Consider the following 20,195-nt stretch of genomic DNA (forward strand, 5'->3'; position numbering starts at 1 on the left):
ATAAGGATCAAAAAGGCTTTGCAAATATAAATGGTTCTGAATATCATAATACAATGAAGCATAAATAACAGGATTGAAATCATGTTCGCACTGAGTTGCCTTTTTTTTTAAAGCATTCAAATGATGATGCTGATTAGTTTTGCCTCCCTCTTACTTGCACATCATTAAATGTCTTGATAACTTGGTCAAATGGGGCCATGACTCTTTCTGTATCCAATTTTTAAAAAAATTATTGAAGTTAGTTAACATACTATGTAGTTTCAGGTATACAGCAAAGTGATTCAGTTACACATATACACACATACATATTTTTTCTTCTCTTATTCTTTTTCATTATACGTCAATAAGAAGTTGAACACAGTTCCCTGTGCTATACAGTAAGTCCTTGTTTATCTATTTTATATGTAGTGATGTGTGTCTGTGAATCCCTAACCCCTAATTTGTTCTGAAGGCTGCCTGTGACCTGGTCAGGTGTGAGTGTGAATAGTCTATAGAAAGAATACAACATCAGGGTTTCACAAAGCATGATTTCTGTGTCTAGGGTTTAACTTCTGGTCATGTGAATGCTCTGCTCAGCTTGTTCTTCTAAGAATGGAGTATTTGATACTGAGCAGTGGGGAAAAAATGGAGTCTTAGAATGTTAGAATTCAAAAGGGTGAGCTAGCTAGTATAGGTCTGTGGAAAGTCACTGGAGACAGGGGCCTGGGGTTCAGATCCAGCTCTCCAACCAGTACGCTTGGACCCTGGGCAAGTTTCTGAACTCTGAGCCCTGCGTTCCCCGTCTGCAAGATCAGGATAAGAGAAATTTCCTCTGGGGTGGATATGACAAGTAAGTGATACAAAACCACCAGCACTGCTCTGTTCACATCATAACTTAGGCCACATATTCCTTCCAAGGTCACACAGCTCTGGAGATAGAGGGATGCCAGAGAGCCAGTCTGTGGCAGATCGAAGGCTGGATTAAAAAAAAAAAAAATCACGCTATATCTGTTTTGCATCTCTCAAGCATACAAGTCATAACTGTTATCATTTCAATTTCATTCTGTTTTTAAAAGAAAATTTCACCAATCACAGAAAATTAAGTATCAGATAAATTGGGGGAAATGAAGGAAATAAGAGATACATCTGTAATACTTAACTCTGTCTGTAGAAAATGCAGAACAATAGAGCACTTGTAACATATTCACTGAAATATTTCAGAAAATTAGACATTCATTTCTTTGGAATTAAAGTTCAGCTCCAACTGAATATACAACTTTCTTAACAAACCCACCCATTATTTTATAGGAAAAAATACCCTCAAATGATATAACTTGATCCTTCTTCCTCAAACACAGTAGGAACCTTTTCAGTTTTTATTTTGAAATAATTAGATCTACGGGAAGTTGCAAAGACAGTACAGAAAGGTCCCGTGCACCTCTACAATGTTAGTCATTTAACTCACATCCTTCCTGAATTCTGGCATCTGCTACACGTCTGTCTGGATCAGCATTATACGTCTTTAACTATCCAGAGTAACATTTTACCCTTAACTACCTTCTTTGTCATTCAGATTTGCACAAGTAATTGAGTGCTAATGACGCAGAATGTCTGGAAACAATGATATACCTGCTTGTTTTTCCCTCCAGTTTTAGCAATTCGTATGATTTCTGACAGTCATTTAAAGTTATTTTCAGAAAATGAATTCCTCATCATTACGTGCCCTTATCCTGCCCCTAGACCTCCTCTCCCTATTCGGTTGTTTAGAAAGTCCCTTTAGAAAGTCGTTTTCTCTCTTGGGTACGGATCACCGAATTACTGAGGAAATGTTACCACCCAGAGTGACGCATATGCCTGAATACAAATCATTCATTCTTCACTCAGTCAACAAATTACGATGAAGTAGCAACACTGCTAAGAGCTGTTACGTGTACTCGGCATAATGGCTGTCGCCAGTCAGAGCCAGTCCCTGCCCTCATGGACTTTACAGTCCACCAAGGAAGACAGCAAAGTTCAAAGTTTCTTGTTACTGAAGAAGACAGGCCAGGTGTGGGGGACGTACTTCCCAGGTGGCTCTAACTTAGGCTGGGGTTTAGGGAAGGCTTCCAGGAGGAGAGAAGTGAGGGAGGGCACAGCTAGCTATGCTGCAGTAATTATTCTAAGGCTTCCTCCATCACTGCAGAAGCCTCGTATTCTTTGCATCTGCTTCTCCGTGGTTTTTTTTCCCCCAAAGGGGGGAAAATGTTTCTCCACATTTACTTTCTTTTCCACTTGTGCAAGTAAAAAGGCACAGCTTTCAGGCAATTAGCCCCCTTACATAACTTTTCTTCAACCCTTTGTTAACCATTGTTACTATACCCATACCAGAAACCATTAATATAATCCTATCTTCAAAGGCAGGGTTGTATATAACATCTTCAAGCCAAACACCGTAAACAGGACCCCAGCATGTGCAGCAAACACGGAAGTGCACTGAGCTCCAAGGGGCCTGACCTGCGGGGTCCGGCGCGTTGGCCTCTATCCCCTGGACGCAGAAGGTGATGGAGCCAACGCCCACTCTCTCAGACTGCCTCCCTGCCCTCGGAGGGCCCAGAGCCCCGCTCGGACGTGTGGGGCAGGGTGTCTGACGTCGTTTTTTGACCCACTAATGCTTCATCTAACTGCTAGCAAATCCATACACATAGAAATATATAAAATTTGGCATTATTAATGCTCATGTGCTTTGGTCCCATTTTCATTTCCTGACTAGTAAGTGGAGGGAACTGTCCCGATACAGTTACACACATGGTGGGCATTGTTCAGCTGATTTAAAATAACAGTTTTATGGCAATTGACAAAAGCAAATTAGTATTTTGTTATGGCTTAATTAATAGTGTTTGGCTTTTTCTTTTTTTAAAAAAAATCCCAGCCACAATCCTGATTTGGTTAAGTTGAATTTTTCAAAATTCTTAATAGATTTCTCCAACAGATGGTGCTGTGTACAACAGAAAGCTACATAGTTCACTTTTCAGTGCTCAACTGCTTCTACAATCTAACTTGACACTTTAAGATTACTGTTCGGTCTCATGGCTGATAAATTAAAAACAAGATCAACTGAAAAGAATCAAAGTAGCAATTTTTAACTGAGACGTGTTTCTAAAATATTATTGATATAGCTAGAAAATAAATTATGGACATTTTGTTATATAACATTGTAAGTATCAATTTTTCTTTCCTGCTTCAATTTACAATAAAATAATATATGTAGTTATTTTATCTAAAATGTATTATCTTAAAATCTCAGTTGCTTTCATCTGAATGTTAGGCAATGATAACAAGGGAGAAAGTATTTCCCCAGCACTGTAATGTTGTTTGGAGAACTGCAGCAACATTTTGTTCCAATATAGTGACTCGGATTTTAAAGTCATAGCAAAATTCTTATCTCCTCAAAGCATGCCTGTGATACTGAGGTGGCAATGATTTTGATTTTTAAAACCTACTGGATTTTAGACCTAATATGTGTAAAACAAAATCTACACACCACCCAGAGGAGGGCTGTCTAAGAGAAATATAATGCAAGCCACATAGGTAACTAAAAATGTTCATATAGCCACAGTAAAAAATAAAAAAGGAACCGGTGAAATTATTTTTAACAATGTTTTAATTAGCCCAATATATCCAATGTTACCATTTCAATACGTAACCAATGTCAGAATTATGAATGAGACATATATGGGGGAGGGGTACTAAATCTTCGGATGTCTGGTATGTTTTACTTACATCTGCAGCACATCTCGATCTGTCCCAGCCCCATTTCAAGTGTTCTGTAGCCACACGTAGCCAGGGGCTACTGTACTGGGCAGCACAGGACCGGCGCATTCCTCAAGCTCTTCAGGTTTTGAGACCTCTAAGGAGGAAGGATGCTTCTACCAGTCAGTCCTACTCCCAGGTCCAGCATAACCACGAAACTACAAAACCTCCTTTGAGGTCTCACTTTGAAGGCACAATTTTAAACATGTTTCACTGAACTTTGTGAGCTTAACTAAAGTAAGGTTTTAACTGAACCTACAAAGTGGATTCAATTTGGTGCAGAGGAAAGCTGATGTTTCTGCAGGGAGCAGAATGAGTATTTTTTGTTCTTTGATATCTTTTTCTCTCCCGAGAAAACACGAATTAATAAGTGCTCGAACAAGATCTATGTCTGCTGCCAAAGAGGAAAGTTACTCCTGCCACGTGGTCCCTCAGTGGTAACAGAAGGGTCTTCACACCCAGACCACATGTCCTCTGTGTCATTCTAGCCTCTTCTTTCAATAGAGCTTTGCTCGCACACTTGCTTCATTAGCATAAGCTCTGATGCCTTTGTCTCTTGAGCTTGCTAGGGACATAAATAACTCTTGATTCCACGTTATTCTGCAATGACAATTTTTCCCTGAACACATACCACATCCTTTTGAGCCATCAGCAACTAGCGCTGTACCTTGATTAATAATGGAAAATTTAAACAGCAGCTGACATTTAAGCAGCCTTTTGTTCCCCAGAAAGCACTTTCACAGGCATCCTTCATTTGAGAAGATACAGAGGCAAGGGAGTACTGCAGAAAAACAGCTAGATTTGGAATCGAAGTCCAGATTTTGGGACTACAGATCTACCTAGTGACTATTTCCTGACTGGTGGTGATGGAGTAACCGTCTTCAGTCCTCCCATGATTTGGAAAAGGGCGCTCACTTGGGGTGGACAGCCTTGCAGGTATACGGCTCAGCAACTAGATAGTAGCTTTGAAAAAATTCCATCCAAGTGCCCCTTTGTCCTGGTGGCCAGTGTCAGAGCAGATGAAGAGGCAAGATTTCTGCCCTCAGTTGCTCTCCTGCCCAACTGTATGTGGCAGCCATGTCTATGACTTTGAGTGGTTCTCATGTCAGGTGTCATGCTAAGAACTTTACCTGTATTAACTCGTCTGTTCCCTGTTAGTTCTGAGTTTAGAGAGACCGAGGGCTTTGTTAGGGTCGCACAGCTAGTAAGTGGTGGAGCCACGACAGGAACTCCAGTCCTGACATCCACAGATCACAGTCCTGACGACCACACTACAATGGGCAAATGATCGCCTCCCTAGATTTGTCTTTCCCTGGAGTTACAATTTGTGCACGCAGAAAAGTTTGACGAGTTTTAAAATACTACTGGAACCACAATCTAATCTCTACAATTGTGTTGTTAGTAAAAATCAGTGATCACAATACTAAGATGATTTTTAAATACTTGGGTTTTATATATGTATGTATATGCATGACTGGAACATTATGCTGTACACCAGAAACTGACGCACTGTAACTGTCTGTACTTCAATTTAAAAAATTAAAAATAAGTAAATAAATATTTGGATTTTAAGATTTTCAGAGACAAGGGTGTACCAGGAATAGTTACAAAAGTAGAATATCGATTCCAGTAACATGCAGGATTCATTTATGGAAAATAGGGTTAATATGAGACATTTAATAAGCCAGGTATTGTCAAGGGTCACTTGCCATAGATGACAGGTAAAGCTTAATTGTTATGAGCTGGGGAAATTAATACATTAAATAAAATAATAGTAGGATGATTTATTTCTATTTCTCTTTCAGGAAGTCTTGAGTGGTCTGGTCACTGGCTTATTTTATGTACTATTTTTTCCCCCATTTTTTTAAACTGTAGTGTAGTCAGTTTACAATGCTGTGTCAATTCCTGGTGTGCAGCATAATGTTTCAGCCATACATCTTTTTCTGTACTATTTTTATCTTGGTAATTAACAGCTATCCAGGAGGACAGAGTGGAGAGGGTAGAACATAATGTGAACCCTCCTAAACCATCCCTCATGCTCCTCTTCCTACAAGAATACTGAGGGGCTGGGCCTTGAAGGAAAAAGAAGGTTGGCTTTTTTAGAGACAGATCGATTTTTGGTTTTGCCTGTCTGTTTTTAGAGAGTGTTCCAAGAGGAATGGAGGTTCTCTGGGGACAAGAGAAGAGCAGTGGTATGGGGAGCTTGAGCTGGTATGAAATCTGACTAATTGAGCTTCAGTTATAAAATGTGACGATCGGTTCCTTCATTACTATTTTTAAATTTAATACATGAAGAAAACCACTGTGCCTTGAAAATTTAGTCCTCCTTTTTTGCTGGAGTGACCTCCAGTGCTTGATTCTTTGAACTTGGAAGTATTTACATTTCCTTTTAATTGTCTATAATGGAACCAAAGTTTATCTGGTCTTTAAACATGTAGCAAAGAAACTCTAGCCACTATTGCCAAGGTAACATGTAGAATCCAGGACGGAGGGCTGTGTCATCGTGTCTTTAAAACACCTGACAGATGCCCTTAGTATGGCAGTGTTTGGGGCATCATTTGTCTAAGCAAAGATATGACAGATTCCTGTTTGGAAACTAGTTTATGAAGAAAAAAACGAAGACACACCAGTATGAAAACATGGAAGGCCATTCCATAAACAAACCTTAAAATTAAAAAAAAAAAATCTGCTTGTGCCTGATAGGACATACTATAACCTATACTGAAAAATGAAGAATATGTTATTAGAACCTACAGTGTTTATGTTAGAACTGCAGTGTCCAATGAGGGAACCACTGGCCACATGTGGCTATTTGAAATTAAACAAAGTTCAAAACTACCTTCACCAGTCACATTTTAAGTATTCAAGAGTCACATGTGACTACTGATTACTGTTGAGCAGCACAGGCAGGGAATACTGTCGAGCAGCACAGGCAGGGAATACTGTCATCATCACAGCAAGTTCTACTGGGCAACATTCTCTTAGAATATTCAATTTTCTTCCTAAAATATTGTCACTTTCTCAGAACATTCCTCAAAGTGAATGCTCCTCTTTAATTTTTTCCCCCTGGAGATTAATATTAATGAAGTGTCGGGTAGAGGAAAGGGACCGGTGAGAACTTCCCTCCACCTGCCCACCCCAAGGTAGCCACACGTTACAGTGAGGTTCCCCCTCCTGCCCCTCTCCAGGGGTGGCTGTGTCTCAGTCAGCACTGTGCCTGCTACTGGTGATTCAAAGGTGATCAGACATGTACTTTGCCCTCAGCAGCTGACAATCTCAATGCAGCTATCAGCTGAAAAAAATCCTCGTGTGGAAGATGCTACATTTTAAAAATTAGTAATCTAAGATATCATTTAAGACTGGATACATGAAAATATTTACATACTTCATTTTCCATAAAACAAACAAAACAAAACCAGCTACCCTCTATGGAAAACTGATTTATATTATTCTCTCCATTTTTTAATCCTGAATCACCGATACTATTTTATTCTTTTCAAAGTGCTAATTCAATTCATTCTCTTAGGATTTATTCTTCTTAAACCTTTTGATTGTGTTTTCTTGTAAATTTTCTTATAAAAGAATGACAGTATTTTATGCTTTAAAATACATGAAGGTAATAAAAATTGGAAATTTTAATTACCATTGCATGTTTCCATCCATCAGACATCATTTGAAGTTGTTGATGGTAATGCAAGTATCAGTGTTATGTATAAACATTTAATGTCCACTCATTACACGTGTAACATTTAAAATGACTATTCTGGATCTTTAAACCTAGAGGTTTATAGGCATTTTCTTCTTTAGGTTTATTCTCCACAGGACACACATTTCTAAAGTAAGTGGGATATGGTTAAATTCTTTGAAAACAGGTAGAACTAGATTTCAACCCTGGTGCTGCTACTTAGTTGGGGTAAACCTTAGACACGTTATTTGACTTGTTTGAACTTCAGTTCCCTTATCTATAAAGTGGGATTAAAACAACCTACTTTGCAGTACTACGCTTTCATGCAAAATTTTCATATATAAAGGCATTTATCAGTGCCTCACAAATGCTAGGTACTCAACAATGATGAGTTTCCCCCTACCCTGCTGTAAAGACACTTTAAATTCTTGGCTGGCTGTGATTAACTGTATCTTATACAAAACCTTTGACATGACAATTTTTTTCTGTAGAATGAATATAATAGTGACAATATTTATCAAGGGCTTAGTGTGTGACAAGGGCTGTATTTCCAAAGTGCTTCACCTAATTTTTTTTTTTTTTATCAGCAGCAACCCCATGAAGTGAGGAAGGTAATCTCCATTTTACAGACGTAACAGAGGCTCTCAGAGATCAAAGAACTTGCCCGTGGTCGTCCATCCAACACCCCCATGAGTCTGTTGGCCTCCTTTGTCCACACTTTGCAGCCAGGAGAGACCATGCTGGCTGCATTCCAAAAACCAGTGAATTAAATGCTAAGAGAGTGACTATATAAAAGAAAGCTGATATACAAAACAACTGCTGGATCTGAAGTGATTAGGAAGTCAGTATAAAGATTAGCTTTCTTTTATGGTGAGCTTGCTCTCTACTTTTTTTTTTTTTTTTTTTTTTTTACATTTTTAAAGGAAAACACTGCATCAGGGACCTACTCTCAAAATAAGTCTATTCCTTAGGTCTCCTCAGAAAAACTGCTGTGATTTTAAGGGTCAGACAGCCTGAAGGGGCGTGTGAGAAGGAGACACGCTCACTACCTCCTGTTGCACAAGGTCAAAGACGACGATGTGGGAAGCACCACACACTCCAGTAATGAGCCTGGACCTTATGTTGTAAAACTGATTATTGCCCAAGAGAAATTAAAAATCCATGAAGAACACTGAGAGAAGACTACGATGAAAGAAAGAGTCTGGAAACAATAATTCCAAGAAGGAAAAGTGAATGTATTCTTTTAAAAACGCTCCGCGTGCTTTTCATAACTTCCATCATTATTTCACCCCTCCTTCCACATTTTCAACTTAGAAAACTCTCTTACGTTTTGAAAAGACTGATATAGTTGATTAAATCTATGATCAGAAGGTTGGCACCTTCTAATGAGTATTAGGTTAAATGGGACTTCATGCCTCAGACACAGAAACAGAAACACAACCAGAAGTGCTGAGCAACCTGATTCCCAGTTTAAAACACAAATGTGTGAAATTCAAGCACCGTTTCCTTTCGTCTAGCCATCCTTTGCTTTCTGCCTGCAGATGTTTATAGAAACAGGGAGCCATCACACTTACCTTCATCCATGCCATTAAGTAATTCAGTTAAATCTTCATTTTTACTGTCAAACTGATGCTCCTTCCATGTTTCACCATTTTCACTTCGAAGAACAATGAGTTCTCTCTCTTTTCCTCTCATAGACCCAAAGTGAGGGATTTCCACTATGACAGGGCTGGAAAAAAATCCCACATTATTTTGGTATCAAATGAAACACACTGATAGTATCATAACTCATAAAAATGTTTCATTAACAGTATTCATTTGAAAATCAGAGGTGCCACTAAGGTTGGGAATGATTTCAAAGCTGCAGAATCATTTGCTAATTAAATAATATATTTGAAGCCTGAGAACATGCCATCATTCATTCAGTCACAGACAATTCTGGGGGGCCTACCATACGTTAGGCATTTGATTTAATAGGGGTAAAATATTCAGCACACATGAGGAATTGAAAGTTATTAAAATAGACCATAAGAAAGAAAGTTGGTCCATTTTTAAAAACACGATAGGTATATTATATTATACAAAATGCTCACGATTTAAAAGGACACGGTCATTTCTTTAAAAAAGAAATTCCATGAATTTCCTATTTTGAAAGAGTCCAATTTTTTTCCCTTAGCAATAAAACAATCAATGTAACAATCCACTCCCTCCAACAGCCAGTTTCCATAACTTTCGTGGCCTGCATAGTTAAGACGGTTTCTCTGATTTTCAATTTGTGAAATGTTAGCGGGCAGCTTAATTTCCTAGCTCTAGTAGGACTGCACAGGAATTATTTAAACTTTCGGAGAAAGCATAGTTGGTATGAAATTGTCGTAAACTGATTATTAATTTTTGACAGTGTCCTTTTGCAAAAGAATGTGAAAAAATGGCTGCAAATTGAAGATAGCCAATCAAGCACAGGAATAATTTTGTTAAATTTTAGAGTAGGATAAATACTAAAAAGATGAATGGAAGTAAGCAGACCACAATCACACACAGTTTATGTAGTTGGATTGTGCAGCTTTATTTTATGACGTTTAAGTAGACAGTATCATTATTCTCCTACAGAGGTTGTATGTAACCTCACCTCTTAGCCTATGTGTTGATGTGCACATGGTAATAGGATTACATAGGTAAGAGCTTAAAAAGGGATAGTGGTTGTAATGATCAAATAATATAAATAAAAACATATTACTATCTGATTTATTACAAAAGCATTCACTTAAAATGGGATGATAAATATGATCATTTTACTTTTAGCAAAATAATTGTAATTAATTCAAATTAAGGGTTTGAAATTTTTTTTATAATGCTTTTATTTTTCAATGAATAAAAACAAAACCAACGATTTCTAACAGTGTTAATAATTTCAAAGGTTATTAAGATGTTTACCATCATTTTTAACCACACTTGGAGATGAGAAAAAAATTTTTTTTTAGAACTGGATACAATCTTTGCAGGTTAATATATCAGATACTGTCACTGAAGATACTTAAGGAATGTGGCTTCGTGTAGGACATTCAACAATATTGGAGAGAAGAAATGAACAAGGGTCTTGGACCAAGGAGAAAGCCAAGCATAGCTTTTCATAACATGTTTCTTCATGCAGATTGCCAAGGCAAACACACCAGACAGACAGACAGACAAGCAGACAGATCACAAATACCAACACAATTCAGCTTAAACAGAACAAAACAAAACAACTGAACAACTTCAGTAGAATGTTCTACCTGTTGCCTATTTGGTTTTCATTAAATGTCTTGTATTTCCAACATTTTTGCAAAATCAGTTTACTTACTGATGACTTTTCCTTCTCCAAGCCCATAAAGATAACTTAGATAACGCATAAGTACTTTTAAAAAAAAGTAACTGCACACACATACATATATATATCCATATATATATATACACACATATATCATTTATAGCAAATGTTGATTCATAGCCTACAATTACCTTCTCTTACACTGGGTTAAAATTAGACTGTCAGCCTGTCTTAAAAACTATCCTACTCAGTCGAAACACTTCAAATCAAAGAAAGGTTTACAAAAGCACGAAGTCATGAAGCGGAATGCTCGCAGTGAAGTCCACATGCTCGAGAAGCACAAGAGAGTCGCGGTGCTACATTAAGTCAAGCCACTATGATTTTTTTTTTCTTTCAGTGACACACATCAACTGAAAGCATTAAAAACTGAAAAGAAAATTCAGACAAGAAGAAGACCATGGGTGTGACAGAAAAAAATCGAAAATGGAAAAAGAATTGTAGACATTCTGTATCTTGTCTATAAAGATCCTACCCAATAAATTTTGTTCCTTGAGGCCCAAGCTGCAGGATTCGGCTAACCAAGCTCTCACCCTCATTTACAGGGGGAGGATTGGTAGGAAGATGCAGTTTACTGAATAGCATCCATGCAGCAGGAAGAGAAACAAGAAGGGGAAACTGTGAACAAACTGTCAGTCACGACAGAGCCTGCCTGATTCACACCCAAGTGCCACCTCAGAAAATAAATTGATTTTTCCCTCTTGTCAAATACCATGTCACAATGGGCTGTTTCCAGAAAAATTATCTTTAAAAAGACATGCACCCAAAGATGCCAATATTCAGTGTGATACAGATAAGAGTGGTGCCTTGACTTCTACGGGGCCGCTGGGGTTCCGTGCGCTCACTGAGCGGAGAACATGCTTCTCGGTTAGTAAAAGCTTTGACCAGCAAACGGAGTTAAGGAAATATCAGTCTACCAGCTTGTCACAGAATTACACATCTCTGTGACCACTATACGAACGTGGTACTCATTCGAAATGGTGCAACTAAATAGATTTAATAACCACTTGAGTTAACAAGGGTAAAGAAAGTCAAAGATGTGGTATGAGGGCCAAGATTAAAATTGACAAAACAACTTACCCTAAAAATTGTGCCCCTGCAGGACCCATTTCTACCAGCCTACTGGCTAATCCCTCTCCTTCCACCATGGGGGGTGGGTTGGCCAGTTTATGTCTCTTTACCAAACGGCAGGTGATGCGGGTGGGGGCTGTACACTTGCGTGGAGGAATGATGATTCTCATCCCGTGGTGCCGGCTTCCTCTCATGGAACCACCTCGTGCATCCACCATAAAGCTAACCAGAAACCTGCAGGCAGAAGATCAGAGGCCCGATCAGGGAGAGAAATAAACCATCCTCACCGGCGGGCTTGCAGTTAAATGTTCAGGTTTAAAGTGACAGACGATGTAGCTATCATTTCCTCTCTTTAAGAAAACACTGGAAGTAAATACAGTGGAGTCACATCAAACATGGATTTCACTTGTGAACTGAGCAGAAAGTGAAACACGACAACTTATTTTTGGGGGAAACGTGATCTTCTAACGGAAGCCAACTGCTTTGTCAGAGGCTCAAATTGAAGGAATAGTGAATGTTTCAAAGTTGGAATAAAAATTGGCTATTAAAGGACTGTCATGAATTTAAAAACAAAAACCAAAAAGCAAATGCGGTCTCTGTGGGTGGTTTAAGATCTATTCAAGGGTCATGTTAACTTTGAATGGTTTTAGCCATATGCTGACTACGGAATCTCTCTCTCCGGTAAGTCAGATGCAACTCCACAGTATGCCTTCACAAGTACAACTCATAAAATGAATGATATTTAATCAGACCAACATTCTATGTTTTACTATCACAAAGCGGAAAGTAAGAATAAAAGCAGAAGATGACTAAAGTTTTACTAAGACAATTTTGATGGAAAGGGATTTCATTTTTTCAGTGTAAGTTTGGCTTTAAAATTGTTTAAAATCACCTACATTGAGTATCTGTATAGCAATATAAAAATGGTAATAGACTTTTTAGAAAATACTCTAAAGTTATAATTCTGTCACTGGCTGTTGTATTAAAGCTAGTGAGGAAAACTGATGTGTTGGCATGTAGCTATGAAAATGTGAAGAATGAGTTGTGGCATATTTGGGTAGTATCTTGATTCCTATCACGCGGGCATGGGAAAAAGACCCCCATGACTGCTCTCGGCATCGTCACGGTTTTATAAAGCACCCAGGCGAACATAAACCAGTGAGCCTGACGCATGGAGGAGGGCAAGTCAGGCGGGAACAGAAACAGGTATTTTTGCGTTCTAATTTTCACATGTGAAAAAATACGCTTCTTAGCAGAACAGCACCAGATGTTGATAATCAGAAAGTTGTTTGAATACCTACAGTACTGGGCGGGGCGGGGGGTCGGTAATCCCATCCATCAAAATCCTCTACCTTGTACTCACCTCAGACACTGTTCTAACATCCTGCAAATAGATGTTAGGCCTTGCTCAGAGGTCCTAGCTGGAGACCCTTCCCTCAAGAGTGATGCCTCTCGACCTTGGAAGCGTAACCTCTTCAACAAAGCACGCTGACCCACCATCCCCGCGGAGAGGGGGCAAGAGAAGGGGAGTCATTTTTCAGCCTCTCAGATTTTCAGAACCAACTCTGGTCATCAAGTGAGGCAGAATCACCTTTACACCCTTTGCTCATTTTGGATTTAGCCATTTTTCTCTGGGTTCATTAATGGTTTTCATACATGTTTTTTTATATCATTATACCTACTTTGAGAGACTGGAACCACCAGATATTCAAAGTACAAGGGCAAGACCTCAAACCTCTCAAAAACAAAACAAAATAAAAAACACTCCTCCCCAGTTAAAGACAAAGGTACTTGCTCATTTGTACCAGTGTCTGCGTGAGTTGCCTCCAGTGATAAATGGTACAAGGCTCACGTGAAACTGCTCTGGGGAGCCTCCGTTTTCTTAGACATATACGTATTTAACAGCTCCTCTTCTCAGTTGTGAAGACAGCATGGCAATATTATAAAGAAGCCCAAGACAAAAATTTGATCTTTCCCAGCTTCTAGTAGTTAAAATCAACTCGTGGTTGGGACTAATAGTAACAGAATGAATTAAAAATGATTCAAGATAAACTCTGGGTTTGAAAATTCAGTTGTATGAGTACAAACACTGGCGTGTTTACACTGAGAGGGCAGTGTTTGCCCTGGCCACTAACAGCGGAGTCTCACTAATAGAGAAAGTAATCCAGATCAGGTTTGTCCTGTTCACGGCTCGACCTGCAGAGCTGAGCACAGTTCCCACACATAATAAGCACATGATAAATGCAGCCCGAATAAACCAACGAACAAAACCATTTTGTTAAGTGTGCTGAGAAACTGCCTAGGTCAGACTTGGTTACTAATACTGGAAAAAAAAAAAAGGAAAAAATATATATACAAAATAAACAAACCACTTGCAGCTGAGCAGTCTGAAGGTAATGTAAGAAGGTTACCAGTGTTGATATAAAAATACCCCAGCTACAAAGAATATCAGAACCAAAAGGAAAAAAAAAAAAAAAAAAACATGGATTAGAAGATTTTAATGACAAATTGGAAGAATCTCTTCCCCTGAGTTCTGCATAGCACCCAGTGCATAGCTGGTGCTCATTGCTGATTATTTATTGTTCTAAGGTTTTCAACTTTATAGAGTCAAAAGACTGAGAAAAGATGGGAGTAGATGTTACGCAGGATATCGGTCCTATTATTCAATAACATTATGACATATAGTGACGTGTTTTCCAAACTCATCCCTTACATGTTCTATGCAAAATAAAATTTCATGCAATATAACTCACAGGAACAAATTAAAAGGTGGTATTTCGTCATATTCATTGTATCGTATTACTATTTAAATGAAAGCAGGAATTCTACAAATGATCCTAAAACTAACACATGAATGTTTCTAGTTTTAGGAAGGGCAGGATGACAAATGCTGATATACTACAGACATTGACACGATCTAACTGTGGGAAAAATGCACATAAATTAAAAATACAAAAAAGGGATGGTTCACATAAAGGACACAGTCATCACCTTGAATCATACTGAGGAAGTGGAGAAGAATAGCTGCAAAATAATTTAGAAAAGCAAATGGGAAAAATTAATGTAAGATAATTAGAAGCAAGCAACAGAAAATGTCAATGATCAGCAAAGGAAAAATAAAAACCATCAGAAAATGAAACCAAAGCATTTGGCATTTGTGGGACAACTTGGAAAAATATTTACCGTAAATAGCTACATATAAGCTACTCCACAGACTTGGCATTAGTGAACTATTTCCAAGTGTATACCAACTGTATATTTGCCTTTTCAAAGCAGCCCAAACTAGTTGCCATTCCTTTTGCTTCCCTCCAAAAGTCTACTGTCTGCCATGAATTCAAGGGGAAGGAGAGATAAGTTTCATATTCAAATACTTCACTGTCTCCAGTGCACTGGAAAGCTCATTGCTGATTTTATTATCCTATGCGCCCTCAAGTCCTCGATTTATTAAATTAAACCCTAGTACTTCTCTTTCCTATGTAGAGTACAAAGTGATTTTTGTAACACGGTGGCAATTCACCAAGCTTGGGTCGAAGCACTCTTCAATACGTCTGCCCACCGAATGAATGCATCCTGAGTGTTTTATGTTTTTCTTCTTAGTAATTAAAGGGTTTTCTAATTGAATTAAAGAAATGCAATGTTAAGGACTTAAAGGCCACCATGTAGTTTATAGTTTATAAAGCACTTTCATGTAAATTATTTTTATTTAAATGACACTGCAGTGATTTGTTTTTCAGAATCGTGGTGTTACAAGCCGCAACTGTGCAAGAATACTTTAAAGAACCTGCAGCATTACTCTGACTCTAGGACGTCACTTCTGTAAAATGGGGCTAATGAGTAATGACACTATCTCACAGTGTCATTTTAAGGTTCAAATGAATGTTAAATAAGATAATACATGTAAAAGATTTAGCACAATGCCAGATACATGAAAAGCACCAGGTATGTTAGCTATTACAATTTATTGTAATTAAAAGCAGGAAAAAATGCTTCATAAAATACATAAGGCACTTCACAAATGTTAATTATTCTTAATTTATTTCATTCAAAACTAATCTGCACATGTGCTGGATCACAATGAACTTATGGCCTAAATGTCAATTTCAGAGTGGCATTTGTATCATCTTAATGAATTATTTCTATTTCATTTGTATGGGTATCAATTATCCCAAGTTTTAATAACCTATAGGTGAAGAATCCAGTATCCAACAATACCGTAATCATCAATTCAGCGGTTGAAGCAGGTCACCGCTTGGCTGCCTGCCTCCCATCCTGCTGACCAGCAGGGCAGAAACGAGGGGCCTGTCTGATGTGGCTTTTGCCGTGGCACTTCTGCTGGACACACATCAGTACATTCACTTTTTCTTTTCTTTTCTAAATTCATTTCTTTTAAAAAATTGTAATTTAATACAGCTCAATTATAATTTTATTTCAGGAAAACCAGATACTCAGGGGAAAAAAACTACATTTGAATCAAGTAAAATTGAGAGAAATGACTATATTTAAATTTGTTTATTGAAAAGGGAAATTAAGGACCTAAAAGTAGTGCCAGAATAGCCAGGAAATTTTTATGCAGTGATACTTTAATTTCCTTTCCAGCGCTTCGTTTTTATCAGTAAAAATAAATACTCAGATTTACTTAGAAAAAAAAATTTACCAATGATTTACACATTTATATCACATATACTCACTAAAGAAGTTCCTTTAGAAGATCAATATTTCATATATGTGAAGCTTGTCAAGATGAATTTATTAACTGCAAATAGTAAGTGCAAGGCTAATTCAGCAGGATAAAGGAAAGTGACTTTTTGGTTACTTACCCAGAATGAACAGGACTTGAGACGAGATTGACATTGTCCAAGGTGTCTGCAGCCCAGCTGTAATGTCTAAGAGAATCTGAATCGAGTTCTCTTGTGAATGTTAGATGCTGAAAAATGAAATGATATATTGTGTCAACAACCCACACAAGACACTGGTTTCTCTGTGCCTACAAAATATGCCAGTATGTCTCCGTTAAGTCCAGACAGTCTAACACTCAAAATAAACAACTTTTCTTTTTTTACAGCTGTCCCTCAATCCCCTTGAGGGATCAGTCCCAGGACACACCCCACTCAACCCCTGCCCCCGTGGGTACCAAAATCTAAAGATGCTCAACTCCTGTATATAAAACAACCAGTACCTGTGCCCTCTGCATCCACGGGGCTGACTATATACTCCTCTAAAGGTCTACATCGAAGTTTCAAGAATTAGACAATAAAGTTTATTCATATGCTGTATTATTTCACTCTTCAGAAATCATCTTGACTAAAAGACAAGGCAATAGGAATATCACAGCAGTAATTCTAATCCCCTTCAACAACCTCTAAATTCATCCTACAACAATTGCAAAATTCTTTTCCAAATCTCAAAATAAAAATTAAAAAAAAAAAAAAATCAACCTGATGACTTGTGTTTCCCAGTGGGGCAGAGTAGCCAGCAGCAGCCTAGTGCTGCGCCATGCACATCAGATAAGGATGGAAGTCTTCTCTGAAGGCAGCAGAGAACAACGGGGGCACAGAGAACTGGGTGCTATCATAGGAGAGGGGAAGACCTTGAAGAGTTGAGCTGACTTCCTGTTGCCATTTTAAACTTGGGGGCATTTGTCAATTACCAGTGCAGACAGAATTTGGGCTTTGCACTCACAGGGGCTACCTGCTGGGGAGCAGAAAAATCAAGGGAATTTAGTGGAGACTGGGGTGGCCTCAAGCATGCTACAGATTTCTGTTAAGAACACTTGCTAAATTCTGGGGCTGTGCAGAAAACAGCAAGCGAAAAAACTAACCAGAAAAATCTCTGAAAGGCGTAATGGAGCTTTTGAACAGTTTCATGAAAAAAAAAAAAAAAAAAGGTTTAGAGTTTGAGACTTGGAATGGGAGGGGACTCCAAGATCACAGCAGAATTTCAAATAAGAACGTTGAAGGGCCAGGGACAAACCAGAGGTAGCCTGAGGTTTACCAGGGCTGCAAGCCAGCCTCATTTCAGCAAATGATTGATTGGATTAAAATGATCAACCACCACTCTATCTGCCTAGCAGAAAGATGGTGAATCCTCTTTGAAGGTATATATCATCATTGGATGTCAGGTCCACAAAATTTTTTTATACATCACCTCTAGCATGCAGTGAAAGTCTGCCAAGTGTGGCCGGAGCACGTGAACAAAAACAAAACCCCCTCCTCCAAATCCAGATACTATAAAGAAAAAACCAGATCATCCTAAATGTGAAGTAAGCGAATGAGAATTTTGATTATAGTTATGATAATAACTATGATTAGCATGTTTAAGAAAAAAGGGGGAGAGATAGAGAAAGGAAATTAAATGGTGGATAATTTAACAGAGCACTGGGATATACATAAGAAAGAATCAAATGGGCCTTTGTTCAGTTCAAAGGATAATGTGAATTCTTGACTAGATGCAATAGAAAACAGGGTTAGTAAATTGGAAGTGTAAATGGAAAAATATACAAAATGAAGGATAGATTTTAAAAAAGAATGGAAAATACAGAAAATCGTATGAGACTTGTGGAACACAATCAAAGGTTTTAATATATGTGTGATTGGACTCTAGGAAGTAGAAGAGGAGAGTATGGTGGAGGCTCTGTTTGAAGAGAGACTGGCTAAGAATGTTCCAAATCTGACGAAAGATGTTATCTCACAGACCAAAAACAAAATCATTCTCAGTTTTTGTCCTGCTAAAGATCTGCTTTCTACTGAAACCTCACGACACTGACAGTCAAGTATTCACACACACACACGGAGAGAGAGAGTAAGAGAGGACACCAGCAGAAACACAAGGAATGGTTGAAAGTATCTGAAAAGTGATCAGATCCCCGTAATCCCCAAATAACTCCCTCCCATCATCACTGCAGAAAACTAGAGGCGGAGAGAGCAGAGGCAGAGGACGGGAAGGGCAGAGGCACCAGAATTAAAATGGAGATGAACTGAAAGTTTATGGACTGAAAGTTCAGATCCAGCCTTCTTCCTTTACTGGACTCTAGGCAGAAAATGGGCTGTCTTCTGTGGGATTTTCCAGTGAAATGTCCCAGGCTTATTACTTTGGTGGAAATCATGGCTGGCAAGCCCTCCACCAGGCAGAAAGCATCCAATGAGCTTGGTACTCAGTCATCCAAAGGGAATGCAAGCGGTTGTCTCTGGAGAGGAGTTGGGGGCTGAAAGTGTATATGGGGATTCTTTTTTTAATGAATAATGATTATGTCTTATAAAATGACATGACTTTTTGTTTGTATAACTTTGAAAATAATAAAACTTAAATTTAAAAAATTACTGTAAATTACAAAGATTAAAAACAACAAAGCCCTGAAACCAAATTGATAAATAACTTGTAGAACACTTATGTGCAAGTCACTATTCTACCTAGAATCCTAGGAAAATGCAAAAACGAATGAGGAGTGGCTGTCTCTGCATTCAGCGAGAGAGGACACATTTAGTGGGTGGGTGTGTGATCAATGGTGGTGGTAAGGGTTTACAGAACCTAGGTCCTAACCCCGAAAGAGCAACACATCACTTCACAAAGCTCCCCAAGTCTTTGGGGTTAACGAAAGATTAGGTGTTGGTTTTAATCTGGCCTCATTTACCAGTTTTACTAACTTTCAGAGACCCCAACCAACCAATCTTCAGAGTGGGGCCAAATATTTAACATAAAGTAGGCACTGCTGCTCATGTGATCTTTTTAGCAAACTGCCATTCCTACATTCAGGGCCCTAAGGTTGTTTTTCAACAAAGGACCCATTTTTTTTTTTCAAGTTCTAATAAATAAGTAATATCACTCCTCTTTGGTAATTACAGTAAATTATTTACCTTTGGAACTCTTAGAAACACGCACTGGAGACATTAATTATTGAAACAATGAATTGTGTCACACAAAAAGGTATCAGCGCCATCATGAAATATTTATCGAGGCTGGAAGGTGTCAGCACACGGGACCCACATCTCTTTGAGTCCATCTTTACTCCTTTACTCTCACAACTGCTTACTACTCCTAGGAACCTCGTCGTAACACAAATGAACACATGTATAATGAATAGCCTGGTTCCAAACAAAGAGCCATATGTCCCAATATTTGTCTCCATTTTAAATTTAAAAATTTTAAAAATATTTAAAAAATTGAAATATAGCCAATTTACAATGTTGTGTTAATTTCTCGTGTACAGCACAGTGATTCAGTTATACACACCCAGTTTATTTTTCCACAGAGTTTTGCTTAGGTATATGGGTGGTCCTAGCTATTTTAATAACCTAAATACGGATGTACAAAATG

At 38.3% G+C, this 20,195-nt stretch overlaps 1 protein-coding gene across 8 annotated transcripts in view; it reads right to left on the minus strand.

Moving 5' to 3' along the window:
• The window catches only part of ANK3 (ankyrin 3), a 472,635-nt gene that overhangs the window by 62,135 nt on the left and 390,305 nt on the right, over positions 1–20,195 (minus strand). For all 8 annotated transcript variants that reach the window (XM_074374055.1, XM_074374057.1, XM_074374056.1 and 5 more), the window contains 3 exons: positions 16,703–16,809; positions 11,895–12,119; positions 9,028–9,182 (listed from right to left, as the gene is read on the minus strand). In XM_074374055.1, coding sequence (XP_074230156.1) covers positions 9,028–9,182; positions 11,895–12,119; positions 16,703–16,809 — 487 coding nt within the window. The remainder of the gene's footprint in view (positions 1–9,027; positions 9,183–11,894; positions 12,120–16,702; positions 16,810–20,195) is intronic.

This window comes from Camelus bactrianus, chromosome 11 (assembly GCF_048773025.1).
Source record: "Camelus bactrianus isolate YW-2024 breed Bactrian camel chromosome 11, ASM4877302v1, whole genome shotgun sequence".
Taxonomy (NCBI): Eukaryota; Metazoa; Chordata; class Mammalia; order Artiodactyla; family Camelidae; genus Camelus; species Camelus bactrianus.